Genomic DNA, 15,472 nt, shown 5'->3' with positions numbered 1-15,472 from the left:
ACAAGATGTAGTGCATGATGAAAAAAACTATAACAAATGGGCCTTTTGTAATTGTTGAGTGTATTCCTATCAAAAAAGCAAAACAACTAATGAAATATATATCAAATGGATAAAAACAATGTTATAAACTGAACCTATTGCTTCATTAACATCGTTATCAGCTTTGTTTTTTATTTCTTCTTCAAGTATAATAATAATACTCTTAAAACACAGTTTTATAGCTTCGCAGTTTTTATACCTACAATTTCATCATGTGTTACTAATGCGCCCAATAGTTTTTGTTTTTAAACCTAAGTTTTCATCTTGTTTTGTAGAGCAGTCAATAAATCCCGGAAATCTCTCATTAATATCTAAATCATTAACATATCGAACACAAAGAGACATTTGTTCTTCTTTATAACATCTAGAAAATCAAATCAAAATTCATGAATTATTAAGTTTTATAAAAAATATATAAAATACAAATATTTTTGTTCAATAAGCACTTTTTTTAAGAATTTACCTTGCTTCATCACACATTATACTAAATGTCCCTGAACCAATGTCATCTATAATTGAATCTCTAACACTATTTGAGCATATATTAATAATTTCATTTTGAATGTGGTGACTAGTGTAATTTGTTTCTTTGTTGAATTTTTCTGAAAATGTAGGTACATGCTTGGATAGTAAAACGCAGGTTTCCTTAAAATTCCCTAAGAAATATGATTTAATAAATAATTAAAAAATAAAAATTCTATCTTTAATCACTTAATACTTATCATTAGGTGATTATTTATTACCTTGATTTAATGAAGTATTTGTTTCATCGTGGCCTCTGAAGGCTAATCCTTGAGATGCTAAATAAACTATTATATCAATTGGGCTTTTGATATATTCTCTATTGGCGAAAGCTGAGTGTGAACTGTGTCAGTTTTTTTAACATCATTATGTCCTGACCATTTTGCCATACAAGTTAAATGAGTTTTTGTACTGGCATGAGCATCAAGCTTTGATTGTTTACCATTTTTAAGACCTTTGGATCCACATAACTATGAAATATAAAAAACAAATGAAAAGTTATTTGGTTATTGTTTAATAATATTTATACTTTACACAACAAAAATTAATTCTTATTTAGAAAATAATTATTATAAAGAAAAAATAATATATTCACTTTTTTTAATTTTAAAAATTGAATTACCTAATTATATAAATAAATATACATTAATAGAGCAATATACATATTGCTAAACTTTCTACTTTTAATTTGTATGGAAATATTTATTATTAATAGTGATTGCATACTGACAAAGTAAATAAAATAATTAATAAATAATAAGAAAATTTACCTTTTTCCAATTTTTTAACCCAATAGATGTGAATGTAGGTTCTATTTGATAGCTTCCAAATATTCGACACTCATAACAAAATACTGCATCCTGGCTTATACTGTACTCAAGCCAAGTATGATTCTCATAATATGAAGAATTAAAGCCCTGATTTTGTGTACCAAATTTCGTTAATGGGAATGTCTAAATATATTTAATAACCATTAATAATTCACTAAATAGTAAATAAAATATATTGTATTTAGCTATGTTTTTAGTTTTATAAATAATTTACCTTTAGTATGGGTCTTTTTGGACCAGACTTTAAATCGCCCAAATCTAACTTAAAGTTATCTGTATCATTATCAATTTTTGCTGATTCATTATTTAAACTGCATGTCTAAAAGACATTAATTATTAAATTATAAAAAAGTATCAAGGATACAAATATAAATTGAATTAAAATAACGATATTAAATAAATTTAGGTATTATTTAATTACATTAAATTATTACTTACTTGATTAGAAGTCACTCCTGTCGCTGTAGCTTCAGGTATTTTTGATTTAAATTAAAAAATATGGAATATATTAAAACCCATTATGCCGTTGCGGGTTGTAGTTTTGAGATTATCACTAAATGAACAGCAACCCGACCGCCAAACCTGTATACTATTACTTTCCCGTCGGCCGTCATAAATTACGGTAAACAACGATAAGAAACCCACAAATGTTCCCAATCTATTAATAGAATTTTTGTTGACATTACAACGAGCTTTTACACGGATTCAAAATTAGGCCGGAGTCACACTCGCGGAATATGCGCGCAGAGATTCGCAATTGTGACACCGACCTAATAAGGTTGTAGACTTATCATGGTATTTGAATAATTTTTTTTTTAATCTTATTTTTTATTGTACAATGCTATGAAATTTTCCTTTAATATAGCGATTAAAAAAACAAAGAAAATAATTAATTTTTGGGGGGGGCTTCAGCTACAAATTAATTATTTTGGGGGGGCTAAGCCCTCGCAAGCCCCCCCCCTCCCGATCTCCGCCAATGTATACGTATACACAATCAATTATTTATATTAATATAGTGTATTTCACTATATTCTTTCTTGTTGTTAATAATGTATTATCTATACAGAAATCTAGTAATTTTTTTATGAAGATGGTATAGGCATGTAACCAGTAAATACATTTTGGAAGGGCCAACATCTTCACTATTGGGATAAATTGTTCATGCTATGAAAAATAAATATTTTTAGAACATATTTATCTTCTATTAAAAAAAATTAACTAATATTAATGTTATAATAAAAAATAAAGTGATCAATTATTTTTAAACTTAACATGTTTCTTAAGCAATTTCAATTTTTTTAAAAAAAGTACACATGTAAGTAGAAAATGTATAATACAATATTATACGTATAGTGTGGCGGAGAATGAAAGACGACATATTTTGTAATGAGTGCCATAATTTTAATTAGGGAGGTAGAGGGGTAAAAAAAAAAGTTTTAGCAAATTTAGGGAACATAGCCTCGTAACGCTCGGAATTCACCGTCATTGCATGTCCTTTTTAATCTTCAAAAAATTAGGCCCAATTAATTATTATTTTCCACTGTAAAGAGGCTGTTGGTGCAATTCTCTTGGGTTACCGTTTGACCAATATCGGCAATTTTGTTTATTGACGTAGCCGTCTAAGTGGAAATGAGATAAAATTATGGCGCCCATTAAAAATGTGGTCCTTCATCTCCGCCACTCTGTATATAAATATCAAACAGTACAAATTTAAATGCAGTCATAATAATGTCTATATTACTTAATAGTAAGAGGAGTAGGAAGAGGAGTGGCCGAGTGGGTAAGGCGGCAGTGTGTTAGCGCTCATGATGATAGCGTTGAACATTAAGGCCCGTTAAGCTTGATAATGATGATGATGATGTAATTACCTAATAGTAATCACAATAAATTTATTTCAATGTATATAACTTATATGCCCTAGCTTGTTTTTGATAATATTTAATAAAAAGAATTATATTTTGAATTTGGGGGGGGGCGGCCATATTTTTTTTTTTAAGGGGGGGGGGCCCTGGGCCAGAGTAAATTTAAGGAGGGCTAGGCCTCCCTTCGGCTATGTACCTGTTAAGGTAATTAAATACAGACATTTTTAAAAAAAAGTTATTAAAGAATTACTATAATTTTTTTTATTAGTAACTACAATAAAGTCGTTAAGAGTTATAAAAAAACGTATAGCACACTGGTCAGTGAGTAATATTGTTTTCTAATTGTGTTCAAGATTTACTATAAAACATTTTAATTTTAATAAATAAAATTTATTATACTAGGTACTACAAATAAAATAGGATAGTTAAAAAGTTTGTTGAACCTAAAATTACGGCGTGACATTCTCTTAAAACTGTCATAAACCAACGATTTACGTATATGATCTCGTATCCTTAGTTTGTGTTAGGTAAATAAACTCTGTCAATTCTTACACGTACAATACTTAATAGTCTACGTATAACGTATTAGATTTAAGGCGCTATTCCACTGCTACTGTGTTCGCGTACGACGTTTTTTCGTGGATTTGGTATAATATGTTTGATATTGGTATTGTTAATCATTTTTTAAAAATATTATCGAACTGATTATAAAAATTAAAAAGTATACAAAAATCTATTGTTTTGTAAATTTTGATACTATACATGCCATTTTTAAAATCATATGTCGACCAAGTTAGATTATTTCAACTTTACGGTAACCTGTGGTATCAAGTCGTCGATAACATGAATTGACCAATCCGAAGTAACGTTTCACACGGTCAACACGAAATACGCGAACACGGTAGCAGTGCAATAGCGCCTTTAATAGTTAATACTTATATGCGTTGTACAAGTGAAACAAAACATTTAATAGTAAGTATGACATTAGCTTAATAGTTAATTATATATATATATATATATAAATGTTTAGAAAAGTCTTATGATTTTTTATATCAAATTTCACATACCTATAATGTTTAAGAGAATGTTAAAGGTATCTATTTATTTTATTTATTGAAGTCTCAGTATAGTTTAGGTTAATTTTAATAATCTTAATTTTTATTTTAAAGTTTAAATTATCAATAATATATAATAATAATTATAAAATGACTATAATTCCTAGTTAATTGACATGCCAATGCGGTGTGTAAGCGGATAAAAATAAATTAGGTAAAATTCGTAATATTATTTATTTTAATAGCTTTAAATAAAATATATCAATTGTATGCACATATTATAAACGTTGTGCTATGTATATAAAATATATAATTGACACTATTTGGTAAAAAGAGGAAAGTGACTGACGACCGTAGTGATAACTGTGTAAGAATTACTGCTGTGAGAGTAAAGCCAAGAATAGTAGTTTTGATATTTAAAGTTTTATGCATAATTTCATAATTTTCGAGTGAAAATTTGTATATTTACATAGTAATTAAACATGTTATGGAATTCTACAGTTACATAGTTATTCTTAATACATTATCAAGTTTATTAATATGCAAAAACCCAATTAAAAAAAATTAAGCCTAGAAAGATTTCCCCGCAAAACGACTTTTAGTATAATTTTTTAGCGCACCATGTCCTTAATAAAAGAAGGGTAAGAGCTTTAAATAATTTCATAATTTGTTCTTTATCTTTTCTCTAAATAACTAAATCGGTAATTTTATTATTTGGTAAATACTTTGGAAAATGTAAAGTAGCTGTTGAAATCACAATGCCTAATGGAGTTTATAAAACTTGGGCTCATATATATTAATAATATAGGTAGGTAGGTATTATATTATAATCTGGGCTACAGTGCTCTGGCTTTTTAGCCACTAGGGTAATAAATATACATTTGTGCTCTTTGTTTTCGGAGTAGTATAATTTCTAAAACACGGGTATTAAATTTAAAATTATTTGTTTCTCGGAAAGTACCTATATTAACTACCGGCTAACAAAACAACCATTGTTAGTAATTAAACCAAAACTTGAATTTAAAAATAAAAATGTACAGAATACATAACAAGATAATACTAATCGTCTCCTTTTGTTTTCATACTTCTTTTAATATTATTAATAATTCGTTTTGTATGATACAGCGTATATTATAATATGTATATAATGTGATACAAAATAATCAGTTCATTGTTTCCCCTGGAAAATGTCAAAAATGTAGATACGAATTACGAGGTATTGTCAATACCTATCTATCTATCAATCTATATATCTGCATATTATTATTCTTTATTTATTTACACATTATATACATGTTAGTATGTTTCAGTATATTTCTCTAGAAGTCTTTGACGACTAAAGAAATTTTCACTTAACTTGGTTCATATATGACTTACGATTTGAAAACAAATGTGGGATAAGACACTCCTATCACTTGGAGTGGTGGGGGTTGAAAGGAGGGAATAATCAAAAATAACTGATAGTAATGTCAAATCCATAGTTTTCGGGATAAATAAATACACAGGAACATAGGCGCAATTTCAATTTTTAACTTGGGGGGGCTGCAATTTTTTTTTAAATATACATAAAGGTAAATATATTTTTGTATTTCAAAATTGTATGCATAACCTAATTTTTTTGGGGGGGCTAAGCCCACCCTAGCCCCCCCCCCATTTTCGCTTATGTACAGGAAGCTAATTGAATAATACAATTAAAAAAAAAAAAAAACAGAACTTTTACTTAAATCAAAAATTATAATAAGTACAAACATATTGGCGAATTCGATAGCCTTTTAAAATATTTATCAGTATTCGTTCTTATTTTACTTGTCAAAACATATTCTTATCTAAGATTTTTTATTCTTCTGTAAAAATATGCAACATTGATATTAGATAATATTTACACGATTGTGAACTTCAATGCAAAAGGCATTTTTTCCATTTTAATGTAAATCGAGTTAGTAACTGAAATGGTAACAGATTTTCGAGATTTTGGGTTTGAAAACGAGTTTTTTTTGTTGAGAGGGTTTCTGGTTTTGGATTTAAAAACGTTTTTCGGGTTACCTAGTTTTTGGACCCGGTTTGGTTAGGTTAGGTTAGGTTTGTTGCCGTTTTGGGGTGGCATTATGTGAGGAATTACCACCTAATCAACAAAAAATGTTTAACCTTTTTTATTTTTTTGGAATATAAATTTAGCGTCTATTGATATATGACAATACATATTTGAGGTCGGAAACACAAGATAATTATTAATTTGTTAATGTGTCTCTGATGAAATCAGGGTATTGTCATACATATATTCAAAATCTAAGAAACATACCGGCCTCTTAGTTTGTTTACTTGTATTGTACCTCCATGTCTGTTTTTCTTAAAATATCAGCAAAAAGAAAGGGGGGATTTTCAAAGAAAACAAATTGTGTAAGCTTTCTTTTTAGTGAGCAAGCAGAGATAATTTGTGATTCTTCAAGACATAATAGAAATCATTCAATTCGGTTAGGTAGTTTTTGAGAAAATGTTCTGTGAAGCCCACAAATACATGGAAAAGAGTTTCTCCCCCTTAAATATTATGTAAAACACCCCTACCATTCCTGAAGAAAACCTTATTACTATACAACTGAAATTATATAGCTTTTTTTTCAAAAGGGACTAAATGGCACCAATTTTTTAACGATATCAAAATTTTAACAAATATATTAATGGCAAAAGCACTTTTTACAGAATACGTTTTTTAAAATTGAAAAAATGGAATAACAAATTAATGTTTAGATGAGTAAACTTTTATCATGCATAAACCTAGGTAGGTAATATTTTTTGCTAAAGTCTATTTAATTCAAAAGCCACTTTAACAGTAACCCATCCATAACAGTAACTCCACCGAAAAACTCGAAAACTGGAAAAAATTCTTTTTAAATAAAGATATTATTGTTGTTAAAATATTAATGTTGTTTACTAGATCGTAGAACATCTTTTTCCATTCGTTGGCTTCCTTTTTTGCTGATTCTAATTGATTGTCCATCAAGTATATCTTATTTGTTTTCACTTCTAATTCTGCGAGAAGGCACTGGAATAACGTTTAATTTAGTGAATTTTAATAAATTGTCACTGACGTTGTTTAAGTATAATAATTTATAATGCCTACTCGGTCGGCCAGTGATCAGGTAATCAGCACCGACCACGCGTAGCCCGTTCATCGGTTGGGCATGTACCATAATTGTACAAAAATATATGTACTTAATTATATTTGAATTAGGTACTAGAACCTTTTCGAGGAAGTAAAAACAATAAACCTAACTAAATTAAAAACAAAACCCACAGGGACATTCATTTAAAAACGTTAATTGTAATAATTAAATCACACAACACAAAATTCAAACCTCAGCCAAAAATTAATATACTGTAACGGGGTTTGTGCTAAATTTATTTTTACTTAATATCGGTCATTTATAATGAGAAAAAATAGTGTTCTATTTTCATTAAATTTCCCTGGTCCCCGAGTTTGTTCTTATAACATATTGAAAATAGCAAAATAGTAATATTTATAATACACAAGCTGTCCGGACCCGGCGTTGCCCGAGATTTAGTCTGCCAGGGCTCAGTAAAATAATTCCCTTAGAAGTTTCAAGTTTAGGGCAGGAGGAAAGGTGGAGTGTAGTATTATTTTTATCTACGCGCATTTCCCAACCGCACTTCCCCTCCCATTCTAACTTTAAAACTCTTATAACTTTAAACATAGTTATCCAAAATTGGTTATCGACCAGTCAAAACTTTTAGTAAATTATTCTCAATTAAAAAGTTAATAAAATATATGTTACCATTTAAGTTTCAAAAGTTGCTATCAAAAAAACTAAGTTGGGAGGGGGTAAAAACAAAAAATGTTTTTAAAAATTGTGATCACATTGTATAAAAAAAATATGGAAAAAAAATTTTTAATTTCTTACTAAACCCTATGAGATATTTAGTGGATCACCCTGTATATATACATTCCAGACTAAATAGTTAGTATGTTGGTACTGGTTAAGTATATATTATAACGTTTTTACTTGAGTCTTTTTCTTAGTCTCTTCTATTGTCTTTTTGGCAAGCCATTCAGCAGTATCGATCGATGGTTTTTTCAATGCAACCTGTTCGTCAGTACACTCCATCTTCGTTTCCGGTTTTTTATTAATTTTAGACGATTCTATGTCAATTAGCGTCTTTGTTAATTTGATTGCTTTCAAGTTGGCGACATAAATTTCCGGTTTTTTCTCCTGGAAATATTGTTTTTTTAATTGGTATTACTAGACACTTGGATAAACGGAATTCTTTAGACCTTAAGTATCCTATGACTGTGAATATTTGTCGGTTTGGTTAGTAAATCCGCCTGCAAACGGTGACTCATCGCTAGTTGAATCATTTTAGTGTTACACATTAGAAGTCTTTTTTTCAGTAAGTCATTATTTTTCACGTAGGGTTTAAGTCGTCGATTTTCGTTCCTGATCAAATATTTTTTAATATAAGTTTTATTTTTTTCTACAATATTATTAATTTGGCGTAAAATATATTACAATTTAATGCTTTATACCTTAAACGTTTTACTTTTAACTCCAAATCAACCATTCGATTTTGTGAACCTGGTTTGTTGTCGATTTTGCTTCGCTCTGCGATTTGGAAATTCAGCTCTATTATTTGGTTCTCAAGCTTTTTTATCTTGTCTTGATGTTTGTTCGATATATTTATAATGTGTTCTTTGTCCATCTTAACCTAAAATGTTGGTAAAAAGTCTATCAGTTATGACTAACGATGATACAAGTAAGAATATCGAGTTTCTCACATGATCTATATATTTCGAAAGCCTGTCAATTTCACATATTTTATCCTTAACCTCTCGATCGTGTTCTTTGGTTTTTGTTAAAACTTCCCAATACGCTGCTTGATAATGATTTAGTTTAGACTCAAGTTTCAAATTAATTTTCGATAGCTTCTTATGTTTATCGGACAACTTTTTTAAAGCTGAAAATATATTATTTAAAAAGTCCTTGTAATTGTTGTCAATTGTTGTCCTTGTCATTGTATTGATCAATGAATCATAAAGTTGTATTTTAATTTAAAACTTTTTTTCTTATGACAAGAACGTAATTATGATTACCTGTTCCTAATATTTTATAAGTTTATAATTAAGATGGATTTATTTTACTACTTTCTTATACAAAAACCTTTTGTATACTTAAAAAATGTAAGACAAAAGATAATTATTAATGTATAACACTGTGATGCTAATAGTTTAGAATTTTAGCTTAATAGTGTTTTGAAAATATTATTATGGTACACTTCCATTTTGTACATGTTATGTTAAAAAACAACTTGCTAAAAAATTTAGTAAATTCATGAACCCTTAAACCGCTACTAGTTATTATTAATGTTTCTAAAATCAAATATTGTTTATTAAAAAACAGGAAACAAATTAAAAGATCCAGTACAGTCAGGATGGGACACAGTACCACAGAATATATTGAGTGGTGGTGACAAACAAGCACCACCTAACATCGTAATAAAAGTAGTTTTAGTATACCTAAAAATATTAGTCAAACTATTAACCTATAGATTTTAACTCTAATTCTTTTGTTTTCATTATTTTTAGTTTTTCTTGCCGTTTTACTCCGTGCGTCAATGTTCTTACATTTTTTGTCCACTTGTGAATCGTCATCTTAAAAAAAAAATTGAATAAATTGATTAAATTATAATTATTAGCATTCGAAAAACTCAAATGTTTTACATCTTTTATAGCACATTTTTTCTGAAATTCTTTTTGTTGCGTTTCAAAGTGGAAAGCTTTTTTATCCAGTATTTTGATTTGTTTCGTTCTCTTGGCTAATACTCTCTCGCATTTTTTTCTCATGTTACTCGTCTGGAATTGATCTTTATCCAACATCGATAAATGTTTTTTCTGCATTGAAATAGTCTTATGTAACCTAATATTTAAACATTAAAATATGCAGGAAATCATTGTTATTTATTTAATCTTCATTTTCACTGTTACGCAATGTTTATTATCTGCAATCGTCTTAGATTTTTCGTTTGTTCAGAGATAGTTGCTTCATTTTGTTTGATTTGTAATCTTAATTTCTCTATTTTTACTTGTGCTTCGCTATATTTTTTTTCCTTTTCCTCTTCTTCGACTAGGGTATAGTGCATAATTTATTTTTTTATAACTTGTTACTTCTTGATAAGAATTTAAAAAATTATCAAATGGCTCACCATCCTTTCGCTTCTCGCACTTTTCGTTTTTTATTTTCCACCACTCGCATGTGTTTTTGTCGTAAGTTTCACCTTGGCCACATTTACATAAGCGATCGATTTCCACTTTTAATTTGTCATTTTGTGTTTTTAACTCGAAATTTTGTTTACGTTTTTCCCTAAGGTTACTTTCTAAGGTTTTACATTTACTTTCTTTGTTCTCTAAATTTTTTGTGATGGTTTCGAAATGATGTTCAATTTTTTTCTTGGACATACTTTCGTTCTTAATAACAAAAAAATTAACGAAACGATAATTAAAAATACACCAAACTTTGTAATACAGCTATTATATCCACAAACATCTCCAACATCATTGTCGGTCTACGTCAAATTTACCCTATAAATTATAAACCACTTGTTTCAAATTTACCACTTTTCTATAACCCACTGCGAATGGTAAGTCTTCCCTTCAAACAAAATCTAACCAGATAACTTTTCAAAAATATTTAATTATTTCAGCGACTAGAACCTAAACGGTTTTATCTAATGATTATGGTTCTTAAGTTTTCAATGTTTTAATTAACCGATTCTGGTCTATGATTAATAATATACCGGAATTCGAATAAAAACTTATCCTTATCAAACTTATTTCAGAGGTAGTTTTTATTATAATCATGGTAAAAAAATATTTATAATAAACATCCTTCTTATCTTTTTTTGTAACACAACGACCTTCTAATAACCTTTTTACTGTATAACATAAAAACCAGATATATTTACCTAGGCTATAAATTAAAATGCCATCACAAAAGATACCTGACTATCATCTCACCTTAGAATTGGAGCCTTAAGGTTATTTTATTTTAAGTTTAAATAAAATATTAAAAAAATAAAAATAATAACAATATATTATTTTTGGCCAAGCAGTGGTTCTAGAAAATAGAATTAAGGTTTAGGTTGAGTACTGGCATTTCAACAAATGGTATAATTTTTCAGCTATTTTATTATAATGATTATACACAATTTTTTAATTGTTTTTACGTTAAAACAATTATTGTTAATAAACAGGGGCTCAAAACGCATTATGGTAAATATTACATTGTTTGCTTTAACCAAAAACATATTAAGCCGTATGCATATTTTGGTCGTCAATCAAAAGAACCAACTAAACCAACAATCAACCCACCAACAAGCTAATGCTCATTATTGGCGATGCTTAAAATAACAATAGTAATAATATTATTTAAGCTAATGGAATAAATAATTTGGATTCTTAAAGTTGTATAGAAACCCTATTTTATTATTACCGTTATCAAAAAATGAGCACCATTTGTTGTAAAGTGTTATACCTATACTTAACGTTAAGTTTGTTTAGAAAAAAATGTCATCATTATTTAGGAGTATAAAATTTACTAAAAAAGCAAAAACCATTGTTCTTTAGTTAAAGATTTGAATTTGTTTTAAATAGTTTATTTCAGTAGGTATTATTATATGTAATTTAAATTCTTAAAATAATTAGTAGGTAATTACTAGTAGCCTAATAAAAATATTACAAAATAAAACAAATAAAGTATTTTTAATGTAGTAGTATCTATACGTAAAAGGAAAAAAAATGTATCAATAAAGGATCATTATTGTCTGTTGTCGATTATAGTACCAAAATTACTATACCTCTTGTAATATTTTTAAATCTTTATTTGAATTGATTAAATTCTTGATTTTTGTTTCTTGTGATGTAAATTTTTTTTCAAATTCTATAAGTTTTTTTTCCCATGATTCATTTCTTTTTTGCAATTTTCTAATTTCGTCCTTTGTAATAAGACATAAATTAGTTTAAAATTGACTTTGGATCGTATTTCTCATACTTTAGCTATTTTCAGTAGATTATTCCGCTCTTGAACTTCTTTCTTTATATCAACCCATACATTTTCTTGTCTTTTTAGTTTTGCGTCTAAATCATCATTGGTATCTTTTAACCTCTTATTTTCTGTTTCATACTCAGTAATCTGTTTGTTAATAGCATTTTGGCACTTCTCTTGTATATCCTCAATTTGAGCTGTATGACTTATCTTCATCGCTTCAATTTCTGATTCCATAGCTTCAAATTGATTTTTTGATTTTTCAAGTTCTTGATTTAGTCGATAGTTTTCAGTCTTTAATTTTTGATTTTCCGCTATAAATTCACCTTCATTACCCCTTTGCAGTCTTTAACAGTCATAATATAATTTAAAATAATTAAATATTCATAGAATATAATTTGTATGATGGTGACATATATTATATAATCACACTTAACAATTTAAACAAGATTTATAATTTGAAATTATTGTGTTGTATAAGAAAATAAATTATTTTGATTTAACGAGGTATGACTTATAAGGTTCTAAAATAATAGAGCCGAGTCAACGATAAGAGCTAAATATACAATAAATTATTATTACATATAGTTTTCACTGCAAAAAACTGTAACTGATAATGATAGAAAAACGCTTAAAATGTCTTTATTAATACTATTCCGAGGTAATACTAAGTGATGTATATATTCGGTATCACAATACACTTTGAATTTAATGATTATAATTTGTAGCTATTTAATTATTTTTTTAATTTTAGCATAACTATAAAACTGATCACTTAAGAGTCTGTTAAGTTCAACCTCTGAAATAGTAAATTGTTTTTATAGGTATGTATCGATGGCACAGTGCAAATGTGCGTTAATTTTTTGTGAATATCAAATGACGTTAAACGTTAATGACGTAATTAAATGACGTTTTATAGGCTATATAGTAATAGATAACTAATTCTTCTTATACCTTTCTACATATCGATGGTGAGACGGCAAAAGCGTCTAAGCGACATATTTCATAGTTATCAGGATGGCCACTAAACGTTCTTTTTGTGATTTTACTATTTTTTTTAAGTTCCCAATAATTTTTTTTTAGTAAGAATTGGGAATTTTTCAATCATATAGTTATATTATAATATAGGTATATGAATTATAATATATTGATCTAACTAATAGTGTAAGCCGTGTCGCTTAGACCCTTTTGCTGTGTCACCATCGATATAGCGTTCAATGAAATACAAAGATAAGAATATTTACCACGAGAGCTCTGGGACATAATAAAATAGACTACTGTTACAATCAAAAATGAAATCCGTTGGACAAAACTGGTTTAAATTTTAAATGTTTTGTTCGAACGGTACTCACAAATCTTCTCGTTCTTCAGCTTCCGTTTTCATTCGGGTTACTTCAGTTACTAGCATGTATTGACTTTTAAAACAATTTTTCAATTCATACTGACATTTTCGATGTAGTTCCTCGTCACACTCAACCTCCAGTTTTTTTACTGGTTCTTTCTAAAAGTATATAAATTATAATAGTATTTTTAGACTTGTACTTATAATAAAAGATGTTTAGTTCGGGTTCAGAAAGTTCCTCGTTCAAAGTATTCGTAGTCTTATTAAGAATGCCGAATTTACTACAAATCAGCTAATCCAGCGGTTTTTTTTAAACATCCTTTACATTTGGAAAATATTATAAAAATCTATAAGGACATGAACCCATACATACACACACACACACACACATATATATATATATATATATATATACTAAACAGATTTTTACTACTTTTTTTGCGTTATCTATAACTAAAATCAATTGAGCTGCAATAATTGTAGTTCATTTATTTCTATGCCACGTAACTTCTCATGTGAGAATATTTATATAAAATAAAAAATGTTAGTAAAAAATTAGAATGTGCGTTATTTCTTTAAGCAATTTTTTTTTTGAGATGAAATGATTTTTCTTAATCAACTTTTTTAACTCATTCAAATTCCCAAATTTTCAGTTATAAATATAAGCAAAATTAAAATAAGATAAAAATAAACCCCCTAGAAGGTCGAAATAATGTCAGAAAGAATGATGGACTTGTTTTTTCGTTATTTAAAACTAATTGCAGGGGGTAAATCAAACACTGAACTCAACATATGGAACGTATGTTTAGATTGAAAAATATCCCGACCTGGATGGCCGCCATTTTGTGTACCAATTTCATAGAAAGTAAAAATGTTATGTTACTTTTCCATGATGTATATATATTTAAATATTAGGTAAGGTGATAATAACTGCGTCAAATATTTGATAAATCATAGAAAAACTATAATTTTTATTGAAAAATGAAAAACTTTTCACAAAAATCAAAATTGTAGAGCATCCTAATAGTGGACATATACCCGTTTTATATATATTTCACTTACGTTAGTCTCCATGACTTTTTTATGTCCTTAATTTGCTAAGTATGTTAATTTCAGTTGGTATTTTCTGCGTCAAGTAATAATTTGTACGAACAATTTGAAAAACTTACCAGATTCCCAAATTACCTAAAACATAAACTAAAAAATACAAAACATTAAAACGTTATTTTTTTGCTCTTGTAGCAGAAATTACAGTAGAAGACGATTAAAGTAGACAACTATGTTATTAAAAAAATATCATCTACTCGTATACGCTTGATACTTCAAAAACTCAAAGAGAGAGCTTAATTATAATTAATAGTTCTGTAGGATGCCTCTTCACCCCTCTCCCCAATTATTACTGCTTTTATTTCTGAGGAAAGTTTACCTTGTGCTAAAAACTGTGTATCAGTCATCCAGTTGACAATCCTTGGATCATTTAAATGTACCAATATTCCCTGACGCGTACCGAATATGTAACAGTGTTACAAATTAAAATTTACAATAATTGTAGAACAAAATATTTATAGTAATTGTTTGTTTTTTAAATAAAATAAAATAGAAAAACCCATTTATATAGAGCCAACAAATAATATTATTGTTGTTTGATTATTTATAATAGAAATACTTAGAAATGTATTTTATAAGTATATCAAAATATAAAAAAGTACTAATTAAAAGTTTAACACATCCTATATTATTGACAACTACATGTTGCCCATCGGTTACTATC

At 27.9% G+C, this 15,472-nt stretch overlaps 1 protein-coding gene across 1 annotated transcript; it reads right to left on the bottom strand.

Annotated features, from left to right (window-relative positions):
• Positions 1–573: 573 nt before the first annotated feature.
• Positions 574–1,910, bottom strand: LOC126844795 (uncharacterized). The gene is made up of 6 exons (XM_050583207.1): positions 1,907–1,910; positions 1,830–1,858; positions 1,606–1,710; positions 1,332–1,514; positions 783–1,031; positions 574–695 (listed from the first exon to the last, which is right to left on the bottom strand). Exons 1-5 carry the CDS (start codon positions 1,908–1,910, stop codon positions 852–854), a joined length of 501 nt encoding a protein of 166 aa, XP_050439164.1. The 3' UTR covers positions 574–695; positions 783–851.
• Positions 1,911–15,472: the final 13,562 nt, after the last annotated feature.

Source organism: Adelges cooleyi, unplaced genomic scaffold (assembly GCF_023614345.1).
Source record: "Adelges cooleyi isolate 19-005CV unplaced genomic scaffold, UGA_ACOO_1.1 ACOO_flye_CR_arks_rails_tigmint_CR_PRNA_651, whole genome shotgun sequence".
NCBI classification, from domain to species: Eukaryota; Metazoa; Arthropoda; class Insecta; order Hemiptera; family Adelgidae; genus Adelges; species Adelges cooleyi.
Note: the sequence above shows the minus strand (reverse complement) of the source record. Positions and strands in the feature narration are given on the sequence as shown.